The 26,681-nt window shown below is 37.7% G+C and overlaps 1 protein-coding gene across 2 annotated transcripts; it reads left to right on the plus strand.

Moving 5' to 3' along the window:
- Positions 1-456: 456 nt before the first annotated feature.
- LOC121875113 (sphingosine-1-phosphate phosphatase 2-like) lies at positions 457-15,844 on the plus strand. 2 transcript variants are annotated; one of them, XM_042379478.1, is made up of 9 exons: positions 460-725; positions 6,544-6,908; positions 7,581-7,701; positions 8,384-8,526; positions 9,257-9,420; positions 10,690-10,779; positions 11,231-11,403; positions 12,405-12,642; positions 15,053-15,843. In XM_042379478.1, exons 2-9 carry the CDS (start codon positions 6,596-6,598, stop codon positions 15,230-15,232), a joined length of 1,422 nt encoding a protein of 473 aa, XP_042235412.1. In that variant the 5' UTR covers positions 460-725; positions 6,544-6,595; the 3' UTR covers positions 15,233-15,843. The 2 variants fall into 2 exon arrangements, with proteins under 2 accessions (XP_042235413.1, XP_042235412.1); XM_042379479.1 differs by lacking the exon at positions 10,690-10,779 and having other exon boundaries at positions 457-725; positions 15,053-15,844.
- The last annotated feature ends 10,837 nt before the right edge of the window (positions 15,845-26,681 follow it).

The raw sequence follows: 26,681 nt of genomic DNA on the forward strand, positions 1-26,681 counted from the left end.
TATTATCCTTGATTTTACCTACTTTACCTTATTTACGGAATGGTCACCAAAACTAGAGGTGGTCATGCGAAGGGTAGATCATTCACCTGTTTAGCATCCCTCTATTGGTCTTCTTTAAGCGCGTATCTTGGGTAAATAGGGAAACAAAACAAACCTTCACAAACAGTTGACCCTGACTCATTCATTGATAAGGAAATTATTAAGTTTCCCGTCAACGCATTGTGCTTATAGCCTTGTACATAAATATTACTTAATAGATAAAAAAAAAACTATAAAATACTGAAAATAAAAGTTTAATATCTTATCTTATTTAGAAGTACAACTGCTATAAAAACAGGATTTCAAATATATAAAATATCTTACTCGTTATGAATTATAATTTGCCGTAAATATCCAATTGAAATTATATTATTTGTAATATGAATAGGTATTTTAAGTTGAGTTATTATTTTGTTTATAATATTGCTCTACGTTATACAGCAGATGTAGCGTCTCAACCTCACCCTCTCGTGTTACCTGTGTACATATTTTCCCTTCCCAAATTATAAGTTATTTCAAACAACTGGTGTTGTGACGGTGGGTGTGTGATTCACAGCTGACTGGGTAAACAAACAGAGGTAAGATCCACGTGATAAGACTTCAGTGTGGATTGTACAGTATGTGATAACCGGGCAGGACAGTACAGCAGTGAGACAGGCCTCTTCCCTCACACCTCCATAACTCAGGTAAATTCTGGTCTGCTTGTATCATTAGCTTTTAACACCTTTCCTGGGCTATTCTTGAAGTCGATATACTTAACTTAGCAGATATGCCTTCATTATATGGTGAACATATGTGAATTTATGTGACGGACTTTACAGCAACCACAGAATTCACTACACTCAATCGATAGAACTATTTGGTAAAGGTGTAGTTTAGAGCTAACACTAGAAGGAGTTTGTAGAAATCGTTGACTTTTTTCCTACACACTAACAGCATGCAAATAAACACAGAAATGGAAACAATACATAGAACCTGGGTGCTGGACAACTCGTACCCAAGCAAACCGTACCTATCAGAACATGTCAACTCGTTACCCAATTTACGAGACAGTTCTGATAGGTACGGTTTGCTTGGGTACGAGTTGTCCAGCACCCAGGTTCTATGTATTGTTTCCATTTCTGTGTTTATTTGCATGCTGTTAGTGTGTAGGAAAAAAGTCAACGATTTCTACAATGGTAACGTGGACAAGGTTGACTTTAAGGTAAAGGTGTACTTAACGGCTACCACCAGAAGTTGTTTGTTGATATTTTTTTTGGCTATACTTTTTGTTTTGATGATTTTAAGTATATTAAACGGAACGACAAATTTCTAGTATAATTTTAAGTATTTTTTTCTCTATCCCACTTCACAATTCTCCTCTCGGCGCCATTTTTGTTGTTTTGCCTCACTGAATCTCTCTTCAAGAGACGTTTCCTATAAATGATGGTGAACGCCTCCACAAATTCCTTCTCGCCATTGCTCAATTTATATTCTCGTGGAGGCTGACCACACGACTCTAGGGTTATTACTTAGCGCTTGGGGGTCTAGGGATCACCTTGGGTCTGGGGGTGGAGCCCACGGCTAAGTTGTTAGGTAATGTTTAGTTTGGTTATATGGTATAAGTTAACAAGCACAGAGTACCGGAAATTCAGAACACGCAATCGATAGAACTATTTTTTCATAAATAACAGAATTTCTGTTGCGTAATGTGTTCGTCTGATGTTTTTTTGTTGCGATTCGGACAATTTTGGAATTTGCTTATACCACAAATCACTCGTTTTGGCTCTCCTCCACCCAGAATCCCGAATTCCCACGCATCAAAAACTACCATAAAAACACATTTTTTTATCAGATTCTTTGGTTGCCGTAATCTGTAGTTTTACTCGTGTTAAAAAATGTAAATGACATTGGCAGGATGTATCTGTTGGAAGTGAGATTATAGGATTAGGACATTCTTAGGTTAAGAAAGGTTTATTCAGGTTTTCAATTTTGTGGGGTAATGTCTGAGAACAGCACTACTGCCGGGAGGAGTTGTTCGATTTCGTAAATTTTTTCTACATTTTCTTATCGCTATATCAGAAACCAAGCATCTCATGAAAAAATTTGAGGGTGTGCTAAAATGAATAATTACCGCGTTTTCTACCCCGCTGGGGTTAGGGCCCCCTGCAGTGGTTAGGTGAGGTGAGGTTAAGGTAGGTTAGGTTAAAGTAGGTTAATTTAGTAAAAGTTAGGGGTCTAGATGTTTGGTTTCTGATGTATGTAGATGTATTTTGTTCCGATCTCACCTTCGTTTTTGATGGAAAATAGCTGTTTTTGATCAAGGATCACTTGCATCATTTTTTTTTTTTGAAACGACGCATTTCCCAGGGAAACGAAGGTCAGATCTGAACAAAATATACATGGGTTTTATCCAGGGAGAGGGTAGTGTAAGCAAGAGCACCAACACAGAGCCAGAGGGCAGCGGTACAGGGTTGTCAATTTCAGGGATCGAAGTGAAACTTTAGGAATTTTTTTGATGGCGGTCATCAAATGATGCATCTTTATGTGTAGATTTCAGGAATAATCTTGATTTTGAGATTGGAGGTGTCCTACCTACATCAATTTCCATTCTAAATTTTGGGTTTTAGGCCCAAAATGCTCAATTTTACTGTTGCTATCTATCACCATTGTACTGAAATGAGACATTGGAAAATCATATTGGCAGTTTTATTTAGTTATGTTTGACAATAGGTATCGAGTTCTTTTACTTTCCTCCTTGTAGTAATAATGATCGTGAGTAAGAACACAAGCCACACACGGAACCTCTGTATTACAATGACTGACTCTACTGTTGCAAACTCGCTATACAAAAGCGGCCACACAAATGCTGCAGTTGCTGAGAATGGAGGGGGCCCGGAGTTATTACCTGGAGCAGAGACGTTACTGAGAACAAATTCCAGTTTGAATGTCATGTATACTAATACTGACACGTTCCTTGGTAAGAGAGAGGAGTTTGAAACATTACTGAAGGTACACCAACCCGACATAGGAGTTGTAGACCTGTTGTACAAGAACAGGAGAATCGACCCAGAGGAATATGAGTTTAGTATTGACGGATATGACTTATTTACAAACCTTTCTCAAGAAACTTGAAAGAGGGGTTTGGTTATCTATGCTCGGCAAGACTTTAGAGCCAGCCAGGTAAGGGTACAGGAAGAGGATGTTTTTAAAGAATCCAAGTGGTGTAAAATTAAATTAAAGGGAGGAGACATACTTATTGCCGGGTGTATCTACAGATCATCAAACTGTAGCTTACCAAACCAAAGGAACTTAAGAGCCTTAATAGACAACGCGGCAATGCTCAACCCTAGCCACCTCCTTATCATGTGGGACTTTAACTATGGTGACATCGACTGGGGAAATGAGTTCACTCCAAATGACTTAAATAACATAACTTAAAAGACCGTAACCTAACCATATCATTATGCAGTACAGGTAGTCAACTACTGAGTAAGTACAGGTATTCCGTAAAGAACAGCCTATAATTTAGGCTCGTAAGCTAGTTTTTCTGGAATACAGTAATAGCTGGAAATTCTGTAAAAAAAATCATATTTCTTACCTTACGAATATCGCTATCATGTTTATGGTCAAAGTGTTGACATGCTTGCCAGCGAGTGATGCTAAGCAACCTTCCCAGTGAGTTTTCCATATGAGCTGTTGACAAAATAAGGCTAATACAGTACATACGGTATGTAGAAAACACCGTCTTCTCGACCCAGCAATGAAATTTTTTTTTTTTTTAGATTTTTTTCGTTCTATGCGTTGTTGATAACTTTTTATTATGCAGAAGATTTATTTTTGTGTTTTGGTTCATGCAAAGATGCATGAGCAATACATTTTGTGTGATATAAGTTTTAAATTTTCTTTTAGCTTCAGTTAATGAAGTGGAGAGAGACTTTACCTGTTTCCCTGGAAGCTTCAAAAAGTGCTTACCCACCTGGTGGACTATAGGAGCTTCGAATTGCTGAACTAAATGTGGATATTCCTGGATTTCATTCTCTGTACAGTACAGTACTTTATTGGGTTTTGTCAACTGGTATTTTGTCATTTTCTGCAGGGATCCCTTACTTGTAGACTGTGTGCTGCATGAGCTGTATGATCTCCTGATTCATTAGCTGTCAGTCATAATTACGAATTTATATTTCTGAGACTGATTTCTCAGGGTTAGGACCATTTCAGGAAGGTTTGATCTTTTCTAGTCCCATCTCCGAGTTAGCAACTTTCCTGGGTTCCAAAGCCTGAAAACTAAGCTGGTATATTCATGAGTCAATCATTGAGGCTTTGTTTTAAAATGGGATTTCAGGGTCACTCACATTTTTTTTCGTGTTTTATTTTTTTTGCTTCTCACAAGATAAAAAAAATTTTTTTATTAAAAATATACCAGGGCTCCTGTATTCTGTAAAAAATCCAGTAAATAAAAGTGCAACCAAGGAAGTTGAATGGATGGAGGCAGCTCCGCTGTGTATACAAGAATCGCATGAAGTCAGGCAGCCCATCTGCTACCATCTTGGTCAAGGCAACACAACCACAGTTGCTGCAGCTACTCACAAACAAACGATGGTTACAGATAATTCTGTATTTATTACGCACATTATATTGTAGTGGGTTTACCAAGGAGGTTGGAGTCACTGAGCGAGAAGTACTGCCATATTGGTCATGGCATCAGTCACGGTCAGTGACTTTACTTGGGGCAGTGGGTGCCGCCTCCATCTATTCAACCCTTTCCTGAGTGCAACTTTGTTGTTAACTTCAAAAGAATAATAAAGATTCTGTAGGGAAAATAGAGCAATTTCACAGGAAGGCGGCCATCACTCTATGATGTGCAGCAGGCCTTATATTATCCTCCACCTTATCTTTGGAGTTATAAACTTTATGTTCTTCAAGCTAGAGAATGCTTTTTAAGGAGATAAAGGTCATAAAGTAACAAAGAACAGACCTGAATGTCTGATAAGTGATGAAATGGTTTGTAAAATTACTTGGCAAGTAAGTGACAGAACACAGAGACAGTGGTGTATACTGTAGTGGTGTTCAGGCAGTAGCTACTCATTATAAGGTATATTTTAATATGGTTAGCAGTAGAAGACTCGGTGTTTCCTATCAAAATGTTCTTTGTATAAAGCTTACAAAATCTCATTATGTAATGTTTTAAATCTTGGAAAATTCGGTAATATAGCAGCAGAGAACAAGTGCTGTATGGAAGTTTCTTGGGCATTTCTTCTTAATTAGTCATACAGTATTCATTCATCTAGCCAAAGTTGGTTGTGCTTTGAACAAGTGTAAAGTTAAACACCAGTATATGTTGATGTGTAGAATATAGTACAGTACAGTACCTGTAATAAAATGGATATTTCACTTGAAAAAATTTTGTGTATGAAAGTTTGCAGTGTTGATGCTAGGAAAAATTTTCTTACTGTAACTCCTGTGATGGTTTGAATTTATTCTTAAACGTTAAGATATGGTAGAATAATGAATTAATTAAACAAAATTATAAACCATCTAAATACAGTACTGTACATTATACAGTACACTATACTGTATACTGTACTGTATACCAGGGTAACTCAGTTTCTATTTGTGAAGGTCCAGTCACTCGAATTTCCTAGTTGGCAAAGGTCTGGATGAAAGGCTTCATTTAAAATAACGTACTGTAATAACAAACAAGAGTACACTTTACAGTTTATTTCCTGCTATATGTGTGTATAATATTTTTAGTACAATAAAATAATTGAAAACAAGAGATAACTGAAAATACTACTACAGTAATATCTCCGTTAGCCGGAATCCTTCAAACCCCGAACTCTCCAATAGCCGGAATTGAAATTTTCTCGGAAAATCATTCTCAAAGCTGGAATTTTCTGGAAAATTCCGGCTTTGGGAACGATTTTCCGAGGGGTACATTTTCCGGAAAAATTTCCCGATACCCGGAAAATTCCGGGGATGTGGGAGTTTTTTCCGGGTTTGAGAGATGAAAAGCAGGCGCATTTTCTGGAAATTCTGAGAAAAAGTTTTCCGTTACCCAGAAAATTCTGGGGATGAGGGATATTTTTCGGGGTTCGAGAGATGATGTACTGTACTGTAATGGGCAAGTTCTGGAACTTCCGAGAACATTTTTCCGTTACCTGGAAAATTCCGGGGATTGTTTATTTTTTCCGGCTTTGAGAGAGTCGTCTCGTTGCCCGGAAATCTCTCATTCCCCGAAGTGCTCTGCACCAATTGTTCCGGCTAACGGGGATATCATTGTACTGTACTGAAATTAAAGATGCACTTTAAAGAAAACCTTAAGCTTTATTTTTTCAGAGAGAGAGAGAAATGATGATGATGATGATGATGCTGTGGTCCTCAACAAAGCTGCTCATGGTCCGCTAATTGAGTAGCCCGGGTATATACTGTATGAAAAAATAGCTAGTACTGTATTGTTATTCTTTACAGTTGATTATAATCTTATTGCAGTACTGTACATTTATGTGAATTTATAATTTTCAGAAGATATGAATTAGCTGCCTAGATCACTAATACATCAATAGAAGAGCAAGAAATGGATATTCTTCAGAAGCTTCAAGATCCACAGTTGGTGGCAGATGTCCAACACTTCTTTGGGGTGCATCGTAAGAATGCTAAAGTTGGCCAAAAGAACTACGTTGATGGGGATCATATACTCTCTTCGCAGACCAGTTTACAAAACAGACACACAAATATGAATCTAATGGATCGGTACCTGGACGAACAATCTGGTAAACAAGGACTACAAGTTAGAAGAAAGTATCAGAAGGAGATGCACAAAACTCACATACGTCAGGACTCTGCAGCCAGTGTCAGCAGCACAGCGAGCGATGGCAGTAATGGCAGTGGTAAGAATATGTGCTGTGACTGTGTTTGAACACTTGAATGAGTACAGTATTTCTGAATCTTTGTGTCTATCTCTTCATGGGTATTTTATCACATGTGTAGGTCATTAGTTATCACTGTACTCTTAACACCTGAAGCACTGCAGTCTGGAATTCCTGACTCCAGACCACTTGTCATTATCTTAGGTTTTAGAATGTGTAAAGGCAGCACTTGAACTTTAGCTCCTGCATTGTGTGACCCACCTGTCTCTCAGTATCATGCATTGTGTGACTGACTTGTCATCTTTATGGATAGGTCAGATGAATTTCAAAATGATCACTGTGACTCCTGTAATCGTGTTGTCTCGGTTGGGTTGTCAAAATCTTTTATCCGCTGTGTCGTATTGCCTAACACAAAACTGTAAATATAGTTTTTTGATTGTGTGTACCTAGTTACATGTACAGTACTTTGATTTATTTGCTTTAATATCTGTGTTATTAAAGTGTCCAGAATGAAATACTGTTTTCTCTTGTGTAACACTTCTACTTCCAGATAAAATTGACAAGGCTTTTGAGTTGGTTTCCCATCATGAACAACACGTGCGGACTCATTTTTCTACTGAACCACCACAGATCATTAATTAGTTAAGGGATATAGAGTGCAGGAATTAATCTTGTATCTATATATACCCACAGGCAGGACATGGATGGGTATGCTGCTTGGTGAAAACACTGGAGGAACAGAAGGAAGCATGGAGGAGGACAACACTGTGTCTGAGTCAGAGTTAGAGGAAACTTCGTATGAGATCAAGGATAGGTGAGGCTCAGGGTGTGAAATTCTTTGTTTTTATTTCCTGTCAGTCTATAGTTTATATACCCATGATCAAGGGACATGTGGTGTCCCTGACTTAAGAGGTTAACACTTTAGTCATCAGCTAAGTACCGTACTGTAATAGCTCTCTCAATGTTTAGAACAGCAGTGAGGGGTTTGTAAAATACAGGGAAGTTTGTTTGTAAGGTTAGTTCCTCTGACTTTAATACAGTGTACTACTTGTATATGTGGAGTAAACTTTTTACAGGGACAACTGATGTAGCACTTATCATAGCTTACTTCTCATACAAGAGTCATTTGGAGATTGCATCAAGGTCAAAGTAAAGATTTGATCGTGAATATCAATTATTTAACCAAGCGATTAAGGTACACCTTCAGTCCCACCTGCATCCCTGGAATTTTTTTGAAGTTGTCCATGGCCAAACCTGAATGTTTTTGTGGCATATTAGACATGTCATTCCTTGATTGCTTGATTACAAAATGGGTTTTCAGGCTCAAATCTTTGTAACTGCTACTGAGTATATGACAAAGCCCTCAGTAACATAGCTTTTGATCACTTGTTTTCTTACGGATGGCTTTTTTGTCTGATAATGTTTATGTTTTGTTTTTTAATTTGTGCCTGAGTGCAGGAACTCCAAATCCATGACATGTGTGGTGTTTCCTACAGGTTTTGGTACCATCTCTTCTTCTTTGCAACAAGCTTGGGAGGAGAGTTGTTCTATTCCGTGTTCTTTTGCTTCTGGTCATGGAATGTGGACGGTGCTGTATTACGAAGAGTTATTGTTATTTGGATGATTACTATGTATATTGGTGAGTGGAACTGTATTTTTCTATTGTGATGTTTGAGTTATTATTATTATTAAGGAAAGGATAAACATTGATCGGCATAGTTAATAACACGCATGTTAACATTGTTGTATCAGAGAACGTCTCTTGGTTAAGGAGTTCAACAAATATCCAGAATATATACAATAAGAAAAAGGTGAAGACAGGTACAGTACATTAATTGAAATGGCAGATAGTAAAGCCTCAAGATGAGTTGAACAGAGCGGAATAACTGAGATTGTTCTTTGTGTATTTTATTTATCAGATCCTGCTTCTTGTTCTATGAGTCAGAGGATGAGATCATCTCTGGATTTTATTACACATTTTAATACAAAAGCTCTTGAATATTACCTTGCTTTAGGAGTACTGTACTGTAAGTGGGTGACTCTTGAGCTGTTTCCTCTTTGGGGTATTGTATGTTTATGCTTCAGATGCAACCTGTTGAATATTTAGTTGTGAACGAAGACTGTTTTTTCAGAGTTCATGTGTAAAATTTCTTAGTTCTGTAATGTGAATTTACTGAACAACACTGAATAAAGGCTGACCAACAGGAAATATATATATATATAGGATGTGGACAAGGTGAAAATGTCATTGTGTCTGACTGTACATAAATTTGGACAACAATGAGTATAAGGGTTTACTGTATAAGAATGAATGATTGGGATGCATAACTTGACAGGCAGACGTACACTCATACATTTTCTCATCACAGGACAAGCCTTAAAAGACATTCTGAAAGTTCCTCGTCCAGCCTGCCCCCCGGCGATTCGGTTAGACCCCAAGTGGCAGCTGGAGTACGGTCTGCCCTCCACACACGCGATGGTTGGTGCTGCCATGCCGTTCTCCATCCTCATCCTCACGCTTAATCGTTATCAAGTACGTGTTTGTCTTGTTGTCAGTTGTGTATCATTTTTTATTGTTTTTTTTTCTAATACAGTATTGTGTTATTATCAGATGTTGAGATATTGTGTTTGTTTCACCTTTTTTTAGTCGGTTATAAAGATTCTATCTCATATTTTATTTGATTTTAATTATTATTATTGTTATTATTATTATTATTATTATTATTATTATTAAAGTAAAATCCCAGTCATCTGGTATTCAGGCAATCAGTAGATTCAACTAACCAGCACCAAAATGAAATACCGGTAATAATACAGTAATAAAAAATTCCTCCAAAATCAGCTAGAATTATAAGCTTGAATACCATATGCAATGGGGATGAGCTGCCATATTTATTGCTATGATAAACAATAAAATTGATACTGTACATAGAATATCACAAAATACAATAGCACATAATTTATATACAAAAAATAGCTTCTTTCTTACTCAAACCATCCTCTGGGCAACAAGACACAGTTCAGTCACCCAGCTGACTCACAGACGTGTGGCTGCCGTGGTGGCTTAGTGTATGCTGTGACATCACACCAGGAGGGAGTACGACCACGCAGTTATAACCCAGTAACCCACTGCCTCAATACACATTCACTTCACACAACTTTTATAGTTTCATTACAAGTAACAATATATGAGGCGGCGGGGCTGGCAAATTGGTGATGTTGTTATGGCTGGGGCCCTGCCTAAAACTGCCTCCACACACATACACACCTGAGCTCTTCATTTATATAGAGTGGAATAAGTGTTAAAGATGGCCATTTTTTTTTAACACGAATATGTGAGGTCATCCTGTAGAACTGTGCAATGTAAGGGTTTATTGGAGAATCCTAAGAGTGAGTTTCAACTAACCGGAAAAACTCTAGCCGGCACCTCTCAATCCACATACATGTCAGATAACTGGGATTCTGCTGTATTTATTTATTTTTAAAACCTCCTGAGAAAGTATGAGGGATATAGCTGTAGCACTGAGTCTGATTGTCTATCTGTCTGTCTGTAAACAAGTGGCTTCCTCACAGTAACTAAAATTCTATTGGATGCAGGACAACCAATAGTAAATCGTTCAACTTGGATCTTGGTTGGGTAAGAGACAAAAGACTGGTAATTGTTAATGCAGGTTTGTCTGTTTTTTCAATGATCCCTAATCTACTTATTTTTCAACCTTTTTTTTTTAGAGAGTTGCCTTTATGAAGTATCTAAGATAACTTTTATTAAAATAGGTTTTTTTTTGGCTTTACCCCTTAAAAGCTTGACTGGGGTTGGGGACTGGCCATTGCAATCACGTGGTGTACCTGTGTTTGTTTGTCAAGACTGTACCTGGGCATGCACAGTGTTTTGGTAAGTCATATTTTCACACTTTTTTTTCTTCATACTGTTCATATACTTGATTCTTGTGAGGATAAATGATGAATCTTAATGACCACAAATATTATAGCTTCCTTTAGTGAAATAATAATCATTTTTATTTGGCTTATTTTCAAATTTGCGTCTTAGTTCTTGCAGCTAGATAAATTTAGTGTATAAAATGTTTTAGTTTTTTCTGAATGTGTTTAATGTATGGCAGTAATCATGGAAGGAGGAAGGGGTTACATTGGAGGCCAAAATTCACTCCCAAGAAGGTTGAGTAGTAATCATCCTTACTTGAGACAATTAAAAACAGTGAGGGATGATGATAGAAAATGGCACTTACACTCAATAGGATGATAATTACTTTTTCTAGCATTGAGGAGGATGATAAAAATTGACCCTTGTATTCAGTAAGGTGGTAAATAATGTCTCTTGTATGCAGGATGTGTTGTGTGGCTTGGTGTTGGTGACTGTACTGCTTATCATGATCTTGCCGTGGGTGGATACTCTTGATCACTTGGCCCTGACCCACCCGGCCTCTCCTGTCATCTCCATTACGCTAACAATCGCCATGGTCGTCTGCTACCCTGCCACTGACCGTTGGACTCCTGCTAGGTACTGTAGTGTAGTCAATAATTTTGTGATCTGCCACAATGGGAATTTGTTTCATGTTTAAATGTTAACTTAAATTGTGAAAATATGAATAGGACTGTGATTAGTTGGCTATGGGTGTCTGTATGTAGCCAAAATTTTTCATAAAATTGATTAAAACACCAGGTACTACAGTATAGTAGCCTTTGTTAGCATTGACCTTCAGTGTACTTTAAGACTGTAGAAATATCTTTCCTCTCATTCTTATCCCTTTTATTACATCACTGGAATTACAATCTGTTAGTTACAACCTTAAATCCCAGCTGATGGTAGAAAGATTTGTGATGACTTGATTTGCAACTTTTATTTTACCCTGACTCTGATCTTAATTACTGAATAGTAAGGAATACATTAACTGAAATAATGTAGAAGTTAATTTTTTCAGCTGTTTCCAGCTTCTTGGGCACAGTAAACTCTTCTTCCTTGCTATGCACCATTGTCAGCTTCTCCTCTCCCTTCAGTAATATTATGGAATTTAGTTCTCCAATACCTTGATTAATATACCAAAGCCAGTGAATGAGACATAAATTTCCCAGTGGTTCCAAGAACTCAGTTACACATAGGTAATCCTGGCAACAAGAGGTAGCCAGCGTTGGTGTGGATATCATAATCAGTAGCTATAAATCCAGCTTTTATATTTAGAATAATTCATTTTTAATTAATTAAAAATATTAATAATGTATTTTAAGTAAACAATAAAATTTGTAATTCTGGAGTTGAGATTGTCCTTCCAGAGACAGCAACTGGGGATCCATTAGCCTATGGGAGATCACAACTTCACATACAGTATATTGTGGGGTGATTTTTTTAGCCGTTATTCAGAAAAAGGTGCTTCTTATATGCTGTAAGGTGCGGTAATATACTGTGCATAGGGTTAATTTTTCAAGAACTTATGAAGATTTAAGTTTAAGAAGTATATTTTGAAGTGTTCTCATTTGCTGCTTTGTATTTGTCATGTGTTGCAGGGGTGACACAACTGTTATTGTTGGCGTAGGCTGTGGATCCCTGCTGGGGTCCTGGGTCAACTACCAGATGGGAATTATCCGTGAGCCATCACTACCTCCACCTTACTCTGTCATCTGGCCATCGCTCAACATGATCGGACTCTCACTGCTTCGCACAGTACTTGGACTAGTCATCATAGTGGCTGTCAGGGCAATTTTTAAGTCATTATCTTTTGCCACCATTTGTGCATTACTTCAGGTAAGTGGACATCAGTGTATATACAGTACTATACAGTGACTCCCTGATAACACCTGATTCTGTAAGACACATTCCACTAAGACTCAGAATGAACAAGATTAATTAGTGATGTTAAGCATCTCAACCATAAGTATAGTACAGGTGTACCCTGATAACCGACATACAGTATACAGGGACCGGGAAAAGTCTTTGGTTAGAGAATCAATGGTTATTGAAGCAATTAGTCCCATAAGAACATAACAAATTCAGGGGGTTAGAGACCGGCCACCCTACAAAAACTCCCATCTACCCTTGATATATCTTTGTCGTGCACACTATCAAGCCAGAAAATAAAGCAGACATGTAAAGCAAGCATAATAAATTGAGACTTAATTACCTGTGTTGAGGATGGTAAAGATGGTCTGGGTGGCAAAATCAAGTCTCTACCAAACTTTGTTAGTCCATCACAACTCTTATTACAGTGATCCCTCGGTTAACGAGATTTCGGTTAACGATTTACCTTCCATAAGATTCTTAACTTCGGTTAACGGGCAATCCCTCGATTAACGAGTTTTTTACGAGCTGACCAACATGTTTTCGCTTGCATTTGGCGGTCCACCAGCTGTAGTATTAGTCCGCCAATACAGTAATCGGTTTTAGGGCTTAAATTCCTTACTATTTTAGTAAATATCAAGAAGTTTATACTATTCAATAATTTTAAAAGTTTAATATTAACTTTTTTAGTCATTTTAACAATTATTGAACATAATTGAAGGTAAAGAAACTAGTTTCTGGCGCGCCATCCAGCCTGTTAACACACCAGACAGGCGTTAGTCTCTCTGTTTTCAGTGGAGGTAACATCTTGCTTGAGACTCTCTTCAACTAAATGCTTTTTTCTGTGTTTCCAAGCAAATTTTTGGTCATTTTGAAATTTATTTTACATATTGACAATATATAATGCAGTGCAGTGTTGATTTAAAGAAAATAATCTTGAATTACACCAAGAGAACTAAAATTTTATGGGTGAAATGGTGCCATGGGGTGACTTCTCTTCCACCCCAAAGCCTTCTCTTCTCCCTTCTCCTCCACCCCCATTCTAATTTCCATCATCATCATCCAGGAGCCTTCTACATACACACCTCATAGTAAGTGTACTTTTCTACCTTTTTTGTTGAATTTAGGCAATTTTCGGTGAGCTGGAACCAATTACCCAAAAACCCATTGAAACAATGGTTTCGGTTAACTAGTTTTTCGGTTAACGAGCAACCTGCTGGAACGAATTGTGCTCGTTAACCGAGGGACCACTGTACACCTAATCATATCACCTCAAGCTGCCCATAAGAGGGGCAGCACAAGAGGAGCTGTCACTGGGGCGTTTAGGCATAATTGCATAACACATGAAGTTGGAAATAACGAAAAAACACGAAGTCAGTGACACATGGTAAGTGTAAACAAGAGCAAAGATGGTGGAAATGAGTCAGAGGCAGCATGCCGAGTTCTCTCATGGCAAGAATTCGCACCACGCCTCTGCTCTCTGAATTCAAAACAGCTCTGCGACTGTAATTAAAATTTTTGAAATGTTATTTAGACAAATAATTATACAGATATCATATTGCATGCAACAGATCCTTAATCAGCATGTTCAGGAGTACATATTGAGATTTTGAACAAAATTTGTGAGATCAAGATTATGGCCAAAAACACTTTTTATCTCAGAATTAAAATTTAATGTCCAACTACTTACGTACATCCAGAATGTCATATAAGCTCCAAAAAGTGACCTTGAAAAAACAGGGTCGGCAAAAGCCCTTGTCAAAAAAGTAAATAAAAAACAAACCAAAAAACATGTACCTATTTATTTATTTATTTTAATTTTTTTAATGCTATTAAGTGCATTTTAATGTTTAATTATTTGTAGCCCATTTTTATAACACTTTCATTTGGGACTTGGAATTAGTCTTCCTAATTTCATTGAAGCACATCCAGAATGGAAGAAAAAAAAATAAAATAGCCTATATTATCAACATGTGATTAATAATTGGGGGGTGCAAAATTAATTTAATTATGACAGGTAATTAACAGAATTACAACTGTGGCCACAGAACCTTAATCAGTGTGTAAAGGAGTACAGTACAGTATGAATATTGAGACTTTGAACAAAAATGTATCAAAATTTGTGTAAAAATGGTTACCACAATACAAAAGGCTGAAGGATAACTCTGCCACTAAAAAAAATTAACAGCACCAACCTTTCTTAGCTTCTAAAAAAGGCATCTTCATAAAAAAGCAAACCTGTTTTGTTCTACTAGGGGGAGGCAGATCTCTTTTAATTTGGCCCCCTTGAGTCCAGCCACTGATTTTGTTCCTGTGACCTGCCACCCATCATAAGTAGGAGTGGAAGAATGATGAATAACAGATAAACAACTTTCAGGTAAAAGCTGAGGATTACGTGAACAAGACCGGGAGCATCACTGTTCGCCGACGCCTCGTTGTTGAACTGTTCTACAAATTCATCACATATATTGCAATCGGGTTCACAGTTGTTTACACAGGACCAATGGCCTTCCGTCTCATTGGCATAGAGAGGCCGACCTTTTACACTGAAATATAATTAGTAAGCTGCTTTTATTGGTGAACCAATAAAAATGTTACAAAGAAACAATAATTCTATATATTGTGATTCATTATTTCCATATCAAGTTTGTTAGGTATTTGTTGATCAGTGTTGACGTAATGTTGATAAAAAGCGGAGACATTGTATATATATATGTAGAAGATTTGATGTTTTGTAAACAAATATTATATTCTTTGTGATAATATTTCATGCTTTTAATGGGATGCTGAATATTAATATATTTCTCATCAAGCATGAAATATTGTGAGAAAGAAATCAGCTGTTCTATATTTTGTATATCAAGAGCATATAATTTTTTATCGTTATCTGATTTCACAAGATTATTGAAAATTGCACAGGTAAGTTGTAGGTTGATTTTGATCATAACTGTTACAGGTACAGTAGGCCCTCAATTCGTGGGGGTTAGGTTTTCAGAATGGCCACAAATCACCAAATCCGCAAATAAAGTTTGCTGACCGGGGAGGGGTACATTTTTTCTTGTGTACAAAGAAATGTATATTCCCATTATGTGTTTGCCCTTAGGACAATTATTTCTTTTACCTGTATTGTATATATGTGTATGTGTTCAGCACACATAACACATACAAATAAATAATAATGGGAAAATACTCTCACAAATAATCAGAGACAAATTTATTAAAAATGTGACAGTCTATCCTCAAGTCCGTGCTTTATTGTTTATTCGTATGTGTTTTGTGTGTGTGTCTACACACACACATTGTAAAAGTTATCAATAACTTGTAATCCACCAGTGTATTCACTCCCAGTCAATCTTACTTTTTGCACTGTCACTATATTGAAATGCCCTGTAGTTTGAGCTTCTCCCCAACTAGTTATTATATATCATATTTGTATCAGTTATGTTACTTGTATATTATTTGTAAATCAAGAGACCCATTCCCCAATTATGTAACTGTATATTTTCAGCCTTCCGGCTGCCATGCTTTTTCAATAAACCGTTAATTATTATTATTATACAGTATTTACAATACAGGTAAAGGAAATTACTGTCTCTAGAATGAATGGCGCCCTGTCCCGCCCACAAAAATGATGGCAACTTTAAAACTACCCACAGACATTCTTAGGTACATCCAGGGTGTCATCCACGAATACTAGAGAACCGCAAAATAAAAATCTGCGAATTTGGGGGCCCCCTGTACTGCATTTGTAATGTATATACTATATATTAAAATTATATTCAGATTTATTACAGAATTTTGCACCTAAGATGTATGACATGCGTTTTAGCATTTATTCACTTGTGGTTCTCAAATAATGATCCTTTTTCTATTCACATGAGCTCCTCCTTTGTAGTAGGCCATTGTAGAGTCTCACCTGTAGATCCTTTAGTCCAACTTAGTGAAACCCCTAGTCTAATTCTGTAATATTATAGTCATAGATATTTAACTATTGGAAGATGATCTTGTACTTAGGGGAAATTAGTCCTCTATATTTTATTGTCAATGATGTATGTTAAGCATTGGACACTCCTGCTCATGATACTGTAGTTCACCAAGCAATGTGGAATGCTTTGTGTCTCAAGGCGGCCTCGAGTTTATAATGTGCATTAATCTGTACTAGTTTTGGGACTGTGAGGCCCCCTGTTGGCTGTGACCTGCAAGTGGCCCTCAGTCCAAACTACAGTATATCTCAGCCTCTGACCCCTCATGTTTGGTCCTTTGGTCCTCAGTCCAAACTACATCTTGGCCCTGTAGCCCTCACTCCAGCACACCTCAAGTTATTATTCATTACTCGTCACAAAGCACTGTTTTCCTCACAGCAGCTGGAATTCCACAAGCTGTTCTTAGATAGTTGTTGGCTGCTCACACTCAAACCACTTTGAATATTTTGTATAATGAATGAAATTTACTCATCATTATCAAAGTTATGAAAATTAACAATATTTTTTCCATAAAATGTATAGTATATCCTGAGTGCTTGGATTAAGAGCTGTTTTTGAACCAGTTAATTTTTATTTATGACAAAGCAAAATTTTAATAAGATGTAAAAGTTTTGATAACATCTGGCATATGTTGGAGGCATGTTGCTAACAACTGAGGCACATGTGCAGTCAAAGAAAAGTCGCGTTACACATACCAAGCCTTATGTTCTGAAACCTATGACGAAAAATTTGGGTAAACATCCCCGTACAGACTCAATCTTCGAAGCTTTGCTGTCACTTTACCCACATTCTTCATCATGGGTTTTGAAACATAATGCTGAGGGGTGTAACACGACTTTTTTCTTTGACTACAGATGCTCTACTTTTCATAGATATACAATATTTTCTGGCTTGAATACTGTATTTGGATACAACCTTTTCCTTTGCTGCAGGTTTAAGTGTTAGGAATTATGATTTTAGATTTGATCAGAAATATTGTTTCTTTCTGTCAAATGACGAGTTTTACTTTGTGGTGAAGGTTCAGAAGTTTTGCTTTAAAGATAATTTAAACACTATATGTGATAAGAGTACCATTAAGTAATGTGTTCTCGATAAATTGACAGAAGGTAAAAGATATTCTATGAAATTACAATCTAGATACATCATAACTTATCAGTGGTGAAAGTGTACATGGCTTGTCTACTGTGAACCAGACATTTTCATGTGTTTATTTCTTACCTCTATGATTACTTGGTCCTGGTTTTGCATCTTAGATTCTGGAGAAGTTTAGAGAAAAAGTTTTCAAGGAAGTTTGTGCCTTTGTTACTGTCGATAATATTTTTGTTATTGAATAGACATTTTGTGAAGTAGAATGGTTGAGCAGCAAATATGTGTATGGTGATAGTGGGAGGGTTGGTGAAAGGTAACAGTGAGTGCATCAACAATACAAAAGACTGTGATAATTAGTAATGGCATATTGAATGTACTGTACTGTGCAGATAAAATAGTTGTTAGTCAAAGATTTATTACATCAGATTTTCGTGTTGGGAAGGTTACAGTAAGAAAAATGTGGTCATGTAGGTCCGAATTCAAAACGGTGATTTGAGCTCAACTCAGGCCTGAGAATCCAAATTCTTCTGTCCGAGATTTCCTGCAGTGAATTACCCATATTCAGAACATCGACTTGAACCCTGGATTGGTTAATGTGTTGCATTATCTTCAATTACAAGCAAGGATTCGAACACTGAAATTCCAGCCAATCACGTTTCACTTACATCATTACAACAGCCAATCACCATCGAGAGTAATATTTACAAGATTATGGCGGCAAATATGACTCGACGAGTTTTTACTGAAGAGGAGAAATCTCTCCTTGCACATCAAAAGTTACTTTTATTACTATAAATACAATCAAATTATGATAAAATTATAATGATTTATGGTAATGTGGCTGTATTATTATATAACAAAGAAATTCATAGAGGAAGAACAATTACATACAAATTGTAGTAACCTGGCTAGGTTCGGTTAGGTTAGGTTTCTTTCTGTTCTTTTAATCCCACATTTCCCCTAAGTAGTAATGGTAAGAAAAGACTTAACTTTATTAATACATTAAAATCAAAATGCACTCAGCATTGATTCAATTACAGGTGTTGAAAATACATGAAAATAGTTTTCCTAAATAAAAACACTCAATATAAAGAAGCGTAAGCATTCTTTACGTTTACCTGCTTGATCTTTGTGGACCCTAAACACGGAAGTGTTGTAACACATTACCATAACTCATTCAGTAACCAGAATCTTTCTTACCCGGAAACTATTTATTGCGAAGAATCTCAAAGCAATCGTTAGCTGATGAATGGGAGGTAAAGGTGAACCATTGACAACAGGTCTGTCAAGTAGATGCTCCCTATCACGGAAAATATCAAGGAAATCTCCCTTGCCGAACCTATATCGTTTAAATAACGTGTCATCATAAAAATTGACAGGATTCTGCCAATCTACCATCGGTCTTCCCTACAAAATTTCCAATTTGACGATATTGCTGAAAACCGCGCTCTCTGTCAAAATTCATGTCGACTTGCTTGAAGGATCGACCGCTAAACCTGCCTCCAGGCTGGATAAACGCGAGGATCGACAATTCCGATCTCAAACCCGGTTTGAATCTTTGTGTTGGCTCAAGCCAGCTCTCTGAATACCAACAATCTTCAATCTCCTCTTGATCCTTGGTTTAAACCTTCATGCGGTTTCAAATCACTTCTGAATTCGGGCTGTAGACTTTTAATGCAATGTCATTTATGAAAGATCTAAAGCATTGTTCTCCAGTCCTGTACAGCACATATTCTCTGAAGACACTGATTTCACCCTTCATTATTTATCAAAATATTAATACTGTAGTTATGATTTTTATTTTTTTTTGTCATTTTTAAACAATATCAGTTCTTAAATGATATCTGATTTATTATGGACAGTTCTAAATTATTGACTAAGATTCTATATGCTTTTGTCTTGAGGGGATAAAATGAGGTCTGTTGAAGTACAGTACAGGATGCTGTATCTCAGTTGTTCCTATACTTAGGTGTTTTAGCCTTACCGAATTAATGTACAGTACTGTGATGAGGTTTATAAATTATTTTTGTTGTCCTGTTCGACACAAACACTAACAAAGTAACCTGATGTTATAAAAGTCTGATTAGATTATATATATTTTAGCTGATTTGTCATAATTGTTTTAGATGTGTGTGTGTTTGAGAGTGAGAGGCACACACTCAATGTACAGAGCTGTATAAAGGATTATTTCAACTTTTGATGAGGAAGGGGATTGGTGTGAGTGCCCTCACTGACTAGGCCACTGTAGAGACTGCAAAGACACATCCACTACTGATCACTGTTCAGTTTATGTATGTCAAGTGTTTCATGACATCTAACAACTTGAAGCTGGACATGTAACTTTCTGCTGAGCACTTTGAATTTTAGTTTCCGATAATGCATGTATTAATTTTATGTATACAGGTATCCCCCGATTTACGATCTCCCTATCAACAATATTTTTGCTTTAATGATGTTAATGTATAAAAACCACCCCCTATTTATGATAAAAAAATTTGCATGAATGATGGTTATCGTCTGGCCAAGGTAGAATGTGGAACGCATCTCTTGTAAGCTGTGATTTACCTGCATGCTGCTACCCTGTGCACTACAGTCTTAAGCTTTGGTCCATAGTGATCGCACATGGCCATGATTGTGTAGCTTTCTGATTCGGTCATTATCGGAATTGTTGTTTATCTTCAATATTTTATTTATTTAATTATTTTTTATTTTTTCCTTACAATGAGAGGACATCACTAAAATGGGTTTTTTTTGTGACTGTAAAGTGCTTTGCCTGTTTTTGTGAACATACTAATGTGAGCAGTGTCGGCCGCTATCATTGTTTTTATGTTCTCATCGTTTGCTCTGCTTTTGGGACTGAAATGAACAGTGTAACTTTGAAAATGTCTGGGTAGGCCAAAGCACCCAAAAAACCATGTCTCTGGAGGTGAAGCTTGACACTGTGAAGCAGCATGAGACTCCCTAGAGGCTGTGTGGGAGTCAGAGTGACATCACTCCACCTTCAAGAGTCCTCTTAGCCTCAAAAGGGACATGTACTGTAATGGCAACCAGGCTTGTTCTTAATGATCCCGATTTACAAAATTTTGACCTGCGATGGGTTTTTCAGGAATGTAACTCCATCGTAAGTAGGGCGATACCTGTATATTACTTATTTTTAATCATATTTATGCTGTATATAGAAATCTGTAAGATTTGTATATTTATAGTGGTTCCTCCATTAACGAGCGGGTCAATTTACGAGATTTCAGTTAACGAGATTTTCAGTTAACAAGTGACTGTGAAACCAATTTCTAGTAATGGAGGGACCACTGTGTATATATATATATATATATATATATATATATATATATATATATATATATATATATATATATATATATATATATATATATATATATATATATATATATATATATATATATATATATATATATATATATATATATATATATATATATATATATATATATATATATATATATCTATCTATCTATCTATCTATCTATCTATCTATCTATCTATCTATCTATCTATCTATCTATCTATCTATCTATATATATATATATATATATATTGAACATAGTAGACACTTCAATTAGGTCCAATTTGTAAATTGTGAATTGCCTAACCAAAGTTGAGTGAAAATCTATTTTTGATAGCATAAAGTAATTAAAAAATAAGTTGAGAGGAAAGTGAAAGTGATTGGTGAGTCAGACAAGAGGTGGGCGGTGTGCAGCACCAGCGCGACCACCCCCTCACATCAGCTGACCGCTAGTAAACAGACAATTTTGCTTCCCGTAATTTTAGCTGTGTTGATTTATGAGTGTTTTAGCATAATACTACAAAAAACAATGTTTTGTTTATTCTAGGAGATGTGCAACTAGGTAGACTCTCAGTCTTTTTAGTATTTTGTTTCTCGCAAATACCAAATTAAATTACGTATTCCATTGAAACAACACTTAGATTTAGTGCGAATTTGGTTTAAAGCGACCACTCTTGGAACGTATTTCGTGTTATATCGACGTTCTACTGTATTTTGTTAGCTTTGAAGGAGGTCTTATAATTACCAAGTTTCCTGTTCTCTATCTTGCTATACTGTGCTTGCAATCTTGCTGTGTCCTTCAGTTCTGTATACAGATCTTGAAAGATTGCATTAACTGACGGAGTGAGTGAATCTCTCTCTCTCTCTGTTTTCATAGCCACAGGTTCTTCTTGGTCTTATGGTCACACACTGTTCCTAGTGTTTTGTCTTCACTACTGTACTCATGTCATACTGTTTTGTGGGTTGGTAAAATTCAAGAGTTTTATAAAATGGTGTTATTACATACTGTATTTTGATAGTAAGGTATGCAATTAGTGGTTAAAATAGCCATCTTTTTATATATATTGCATTTAAAAATAAGGCTTTAGTCACACTTATTGAGTTCAGGCTGAAATAGATCTCCCAGAATCTCAAAAACTTCAGGAAAAAGGTCTTTGAAAAATACCAATACTGTCCTGTATTTATTTAAGCATTTATTCAATGTTAAATATAAAATGAAAATGTTTTCATTATTTAAGTACAGTGTATGATCATTTTGTACTGTTTACAAATATTAGGTTATTTCTACTTGATATGCAACTTCTTGAAGGTATTACTTGTATAGACAGTAAATGTATGAGAGCCTGTATCAACTGTCCAGATTTACTTGTTATACTCAACTTAAATCACACTATGTGATGGAATATGAAGATAAGAGTACTACTTGTTGGCACTTATTTTGGTGTTTGTGAGGTTTGATTGATGCAGTGTTCAAGAAAGGAGAGCGATTTAATAAAACTAGTACAGTGCTAAATAGGTATGCACAGACTTATAGGTAAGTTCCAACAAGTATGGCTTCACTTTTTTCATGTTACACAATAATACAGTACAGCCTGTTATAGTAAAAGGTTGAGGAAACATGATAATGGGTGAATTTTACTAATTGATTTGTAAATACTGTATTTGAAAGAATATTTTTGGGTTTATAGTTCTGCAGGATTCTTTTGTTCTTACCATACTCAGAAATTCCAACTCCCTTGTTAGCTGTCATATTTTTTTTTTGTAGCAGCTTTACCAGATATAAAGGGGCTTCTGTGGTTCTGTTAATTATCATATCTGATATATATTTGAAATGGTCAGTCTGAAAACTGTTTTGAACGTGAATAATATGGCTCAGGATTTTAAAATGTTTTATCATTGTTTCCTGACTTATACTTGTCTATTATGATTATTATGGATTTTCATGTTAAGAGAACTGGCAGAAGATTGTAACTACAGTACAGGGTTTAAAAGCTCCTTTCTATTGACTTTTATTGCCAAAAATATGGGTGGAAATAATAATGCTTTATGAAGTGTCTGTAACAAATGATATGATATATAATTATTAAGTAAATCTAGTTGATGAGGTGACTACTACTTTATGAAGTATATTGGTGATGTAGATTCACCCTTTTAGGTAAATGCTCTTTGACAGGTGGCTCCCGTTCTTCTGCTAGCCTTAGTTAGAGAGTCTTGGAAACAACAGTATGTCTCTCCTGTTTCCCGTTAACCTCTTTTGCATCTAATCTCCATCTTCTGAGGTTGATGGACAATTTGTTAGACCAATTCCCAGCTCTCATAAGGTTGTTAGCACAGTAATAAGAGGTGCCATCTATGGGCTCAGTCCCCCATTATGAAGGAAATAGTAGCATTAATATAAATATAATATGAAGTAAATACAAGTGATGGTTGTCACTGATTCAGGTAGATTTTATGCAGAAATTATAAAAGGTTTTGTGATTAAAAGGTAATTATCCAGTATTTCATGTTCAGACCCTCAATAGGTTTTGGCATGAGGTGTTGCGTGCAGCAGCCTAACTCGATTTTAAATAATGATACTGTATGTTGTGATCTACAGAAAGAGTCATTAACAGCTAAACTATGGCCCAAAATACTGGGTAAGTCAGAAACCATAACTCAGTATGTATAAAACAGGTAAATGTTAGTCGTTTTCTCTGGAGTTTGGTTTATTTTTATTTACACATTACAGTATATCTTCCTAGGCTTTATATATGAGGAGGCTTTTAGTGCCGATTCACTAGCAACGCTACCCGTCTCCCTTACACCAGTGGTCCCCAACTTTTGTAGGCTCTGGGCCACATTTAGCATTGTAAATATAGTGGAGGGTGCCAAAACTTTGGATCTACATTCAAGGAAAGAAAATCATATATACTGTACAGTTATTTGCAGTTTTACACACCTAAGTTCTAACTATAGGGTGTGGAGGTGGGGTGTGGGTTTGTACAGTCACCCAAAAAAGTCCTGTCGCGAACCACAAACCCCGAGATTCAAACTCGTGAACCCGAAACAGTAGACACTGATGCATTATTCTGTCCATAAGTGCTTCGGATTCAAGAGTGAGTCTCGGGGTACATGGTTCGCGACAGGACTTTTTTGGGTGACTGTACCTACAGCCCTCCACCATTCCCTTCATACCCATACCCCTCCTCCATGCCCTCCATACCCACACCCCTCCTCCATACCCATACCCCACACCCATCCTCCATGCCCTCCATACCCATACCCTCCATACCCACACCCCTCCATATCCATGCCCCTCCTCCATGCCCTACATACCCATACCCTCCATGCCCTCCATGCCCTCCATACCCACACCCCCTCCATGCCCACCCATACCCACACCCTCCTCCATGCCCTCCCAACCACACCCATCCTCCACACTAACCTCCATGCCCCATACCCACACCCATCCTCCATGCCCCACACCACACCCCCTCCATACCCACACCCTCCACACCCACATGCCCCACACCACACCCCTCCATGCCCACACCCATCCTCCATGCCCTCCACACCTCCTCCATGCCTCCATAACGGCCTCTCCATGCCCTCCATACCCATCTCTATGCCTTCTATACCACATGTCTCCTCCCTCTCCCCACCCTACCCCCCCCTCCTCCTCTCCCCTTCATACCCACACCCTCCACCCATTCCCTCCATATCCCCATACACTCCTCCATGCCCTCCACATCCACACCCTCCAGTCCTCCATATCCAACCTCCCATGTCCCTCCATACCCATAATTCCCTCCATGCCCTCCATGCCTCCATACGTCTGTCACCCATCCTCCATGCCCACACCCATACAACCTCCAGTTCCATACCCACACCCCACCCACACACCCCACCCATGCCCTCCATACCCACACCCATCCTCCATGCCCTCCACCACACCCCTCCTCTCCTTCACACTCCCTCCTCCATGCCCCTCCATGCCCACACCCTCTCCATGCCTCCATGCCCTCCATACCCACACCCCTCCTCTCCGGCCCATATTTTACATACCCACACCCTCCTCTCCATGCCCTCCATACCCACCCCACATGCCCTCCATGCCCACACCCACACCCCTCCCTCCTTCCCATACCCTCCATGCCCTCCATGGGCCTCCATACCCACATCCTCCCTCCGTCCATACCCTCCTCCATGCCCCCATACCCACACCCTCCCTTCTCTCCATACCCAGCTCTTCCTCCATGCCTCCATACCCACACCCATCCTCCATGCCTCCACACTCCATACCCCTCTCCAGCCCTCCATCACTCACCCTTCCTATGCCTCCATAATCTCCACACCCATCCCATGCCTACATACCCACACCTTCCATGCTTTCCATACCCACATCCTTCCACACCTCTTCCCTCCCCACCACCTCTTTCCTCCACCTTCCACCTCTCCCACCCTTCTCGCATTCCCAGCTCCACCTTCCACCCTCCCTCTCCTTCCACCCCCACTCTTCCAACTTTTTCCATCTCCATCCAACTCCTCCCTGTCCTTGTAATTCTCTCTTGTTTTTGTAATTACTTCTGGAAATTAGGGGTGTATTCCTGAGATATATATAAAGATAAATGACAAATTGTCTATTCTGGTTATTTTTGGAGCTTAATTGATATGTTGGTGGAATGTTTAAACCTTATGGTAGTGTTTATTCAATACACTGTGCTAGTGATTTTTATTGCAATAATGCCATATGATGATGTATTGGTGTTAATATTTAGATGAAATGTCTGTTCCTACTTTCTTGTTTAATGAGTGGTCTAGCCTGTGAAAATCGATAATCCATTGATAATCAGATAGCTCCCAGTGTTAGATGAATAATGCTAGATGAATCTCAAAAACGGGAAATTTGTATCGCAGAAAATAAGAAATATTTCTTACTTGGGAAAGATGGAGTAATCTACTTATCATAGAAACGAAATTGTATTATAGGAAATGTGAAATATCTACTTGCCGGAAGTTGTTTTCTTTCCTCCGAAAGTAGATTAACTTTGGAAAGTGTGTAGTGGCCAAACCACCCATAATTCTTACAGCAGATTAGTTCAGTTTCCGGAAAGGTTATTCTTTTGAAAGTTAGGTGGATTCTCTCTGTCTAACTGTGTGAGAGTGCGGTCACCAGCTGCTACCATCTTCTCTATGCAACCAAGTTTAGTGGCTATACCAGATGTTACCTTGATTTAGCAAGTGAAGTCCAGTGACCCGAATTTTCTTTTTTCTAAGCTTGTATGACTATGGATGACCTGCTGGGTATATAAGCTCTGTCTCCATTGATTCATTCTGGGCCATTCTTCTTGAACATAACACCTACTCCAGCAAGCCCTTGGCTGTCCGGCATTTGTTCAACAGGAGGCCAGCACAGGCCATCTTCTACTGGTTCTGCACGTTACCTCCTTCAACACGCCACTCACCTACGTCTTTACTGGAAGCTCACCAAATGCACCTCCAGCACCAGACTGTCTATATATATTGTTAAAACCAGAGTTTCCATCCATCCTGAGTGCTAGACAACATTATACCACGAATTCCTACAGTAGATTATCTACTAAAAGTAGATTATCGACTTTTAAAATATTAAA

This window comes from Homarus americanus, unplaced genomic scaffold, assembly GCF_018991925.1.
Source record: "Homarus americanus isolate GMGI-L3 unplaced genomic scaffold, GMGI_Hamer_2.0 scaffold36970, whole genome shotgun sequence".
Classification (NCBI taxonomy): domain Eukaryota; kingdom Metazoa; phylum Arthropoda; class Malacostraca; order Decapoda; family Nephropidae; genus Homarus; species Homarus americanus.

Excerpts from the sequence above, each read along its gene's own strand:
- LOC121875113 (XM_042379478.1), top strand. The coding sequence starts at position 6,596 with ATGGATATTCTTCAGAAGCTTCAAGATCCACAGTTGGTGGCAGATGTC. Across the intron at positions 8,527-9,256 it reads GATGATTACTATGTATATTG|GACAAGCCTTAAAAGACATT; the intron begins GTGAGTGGAACT and ends TTCTCATCACAG. Across the intron at positions 9,421-10,689 it reads TCACGCTTAATCGTTATCAA|CTTGACTGGGGTTGGGGACT; the intron begins GTACGTGTTTGT and ends ACCCCTTAAAAG.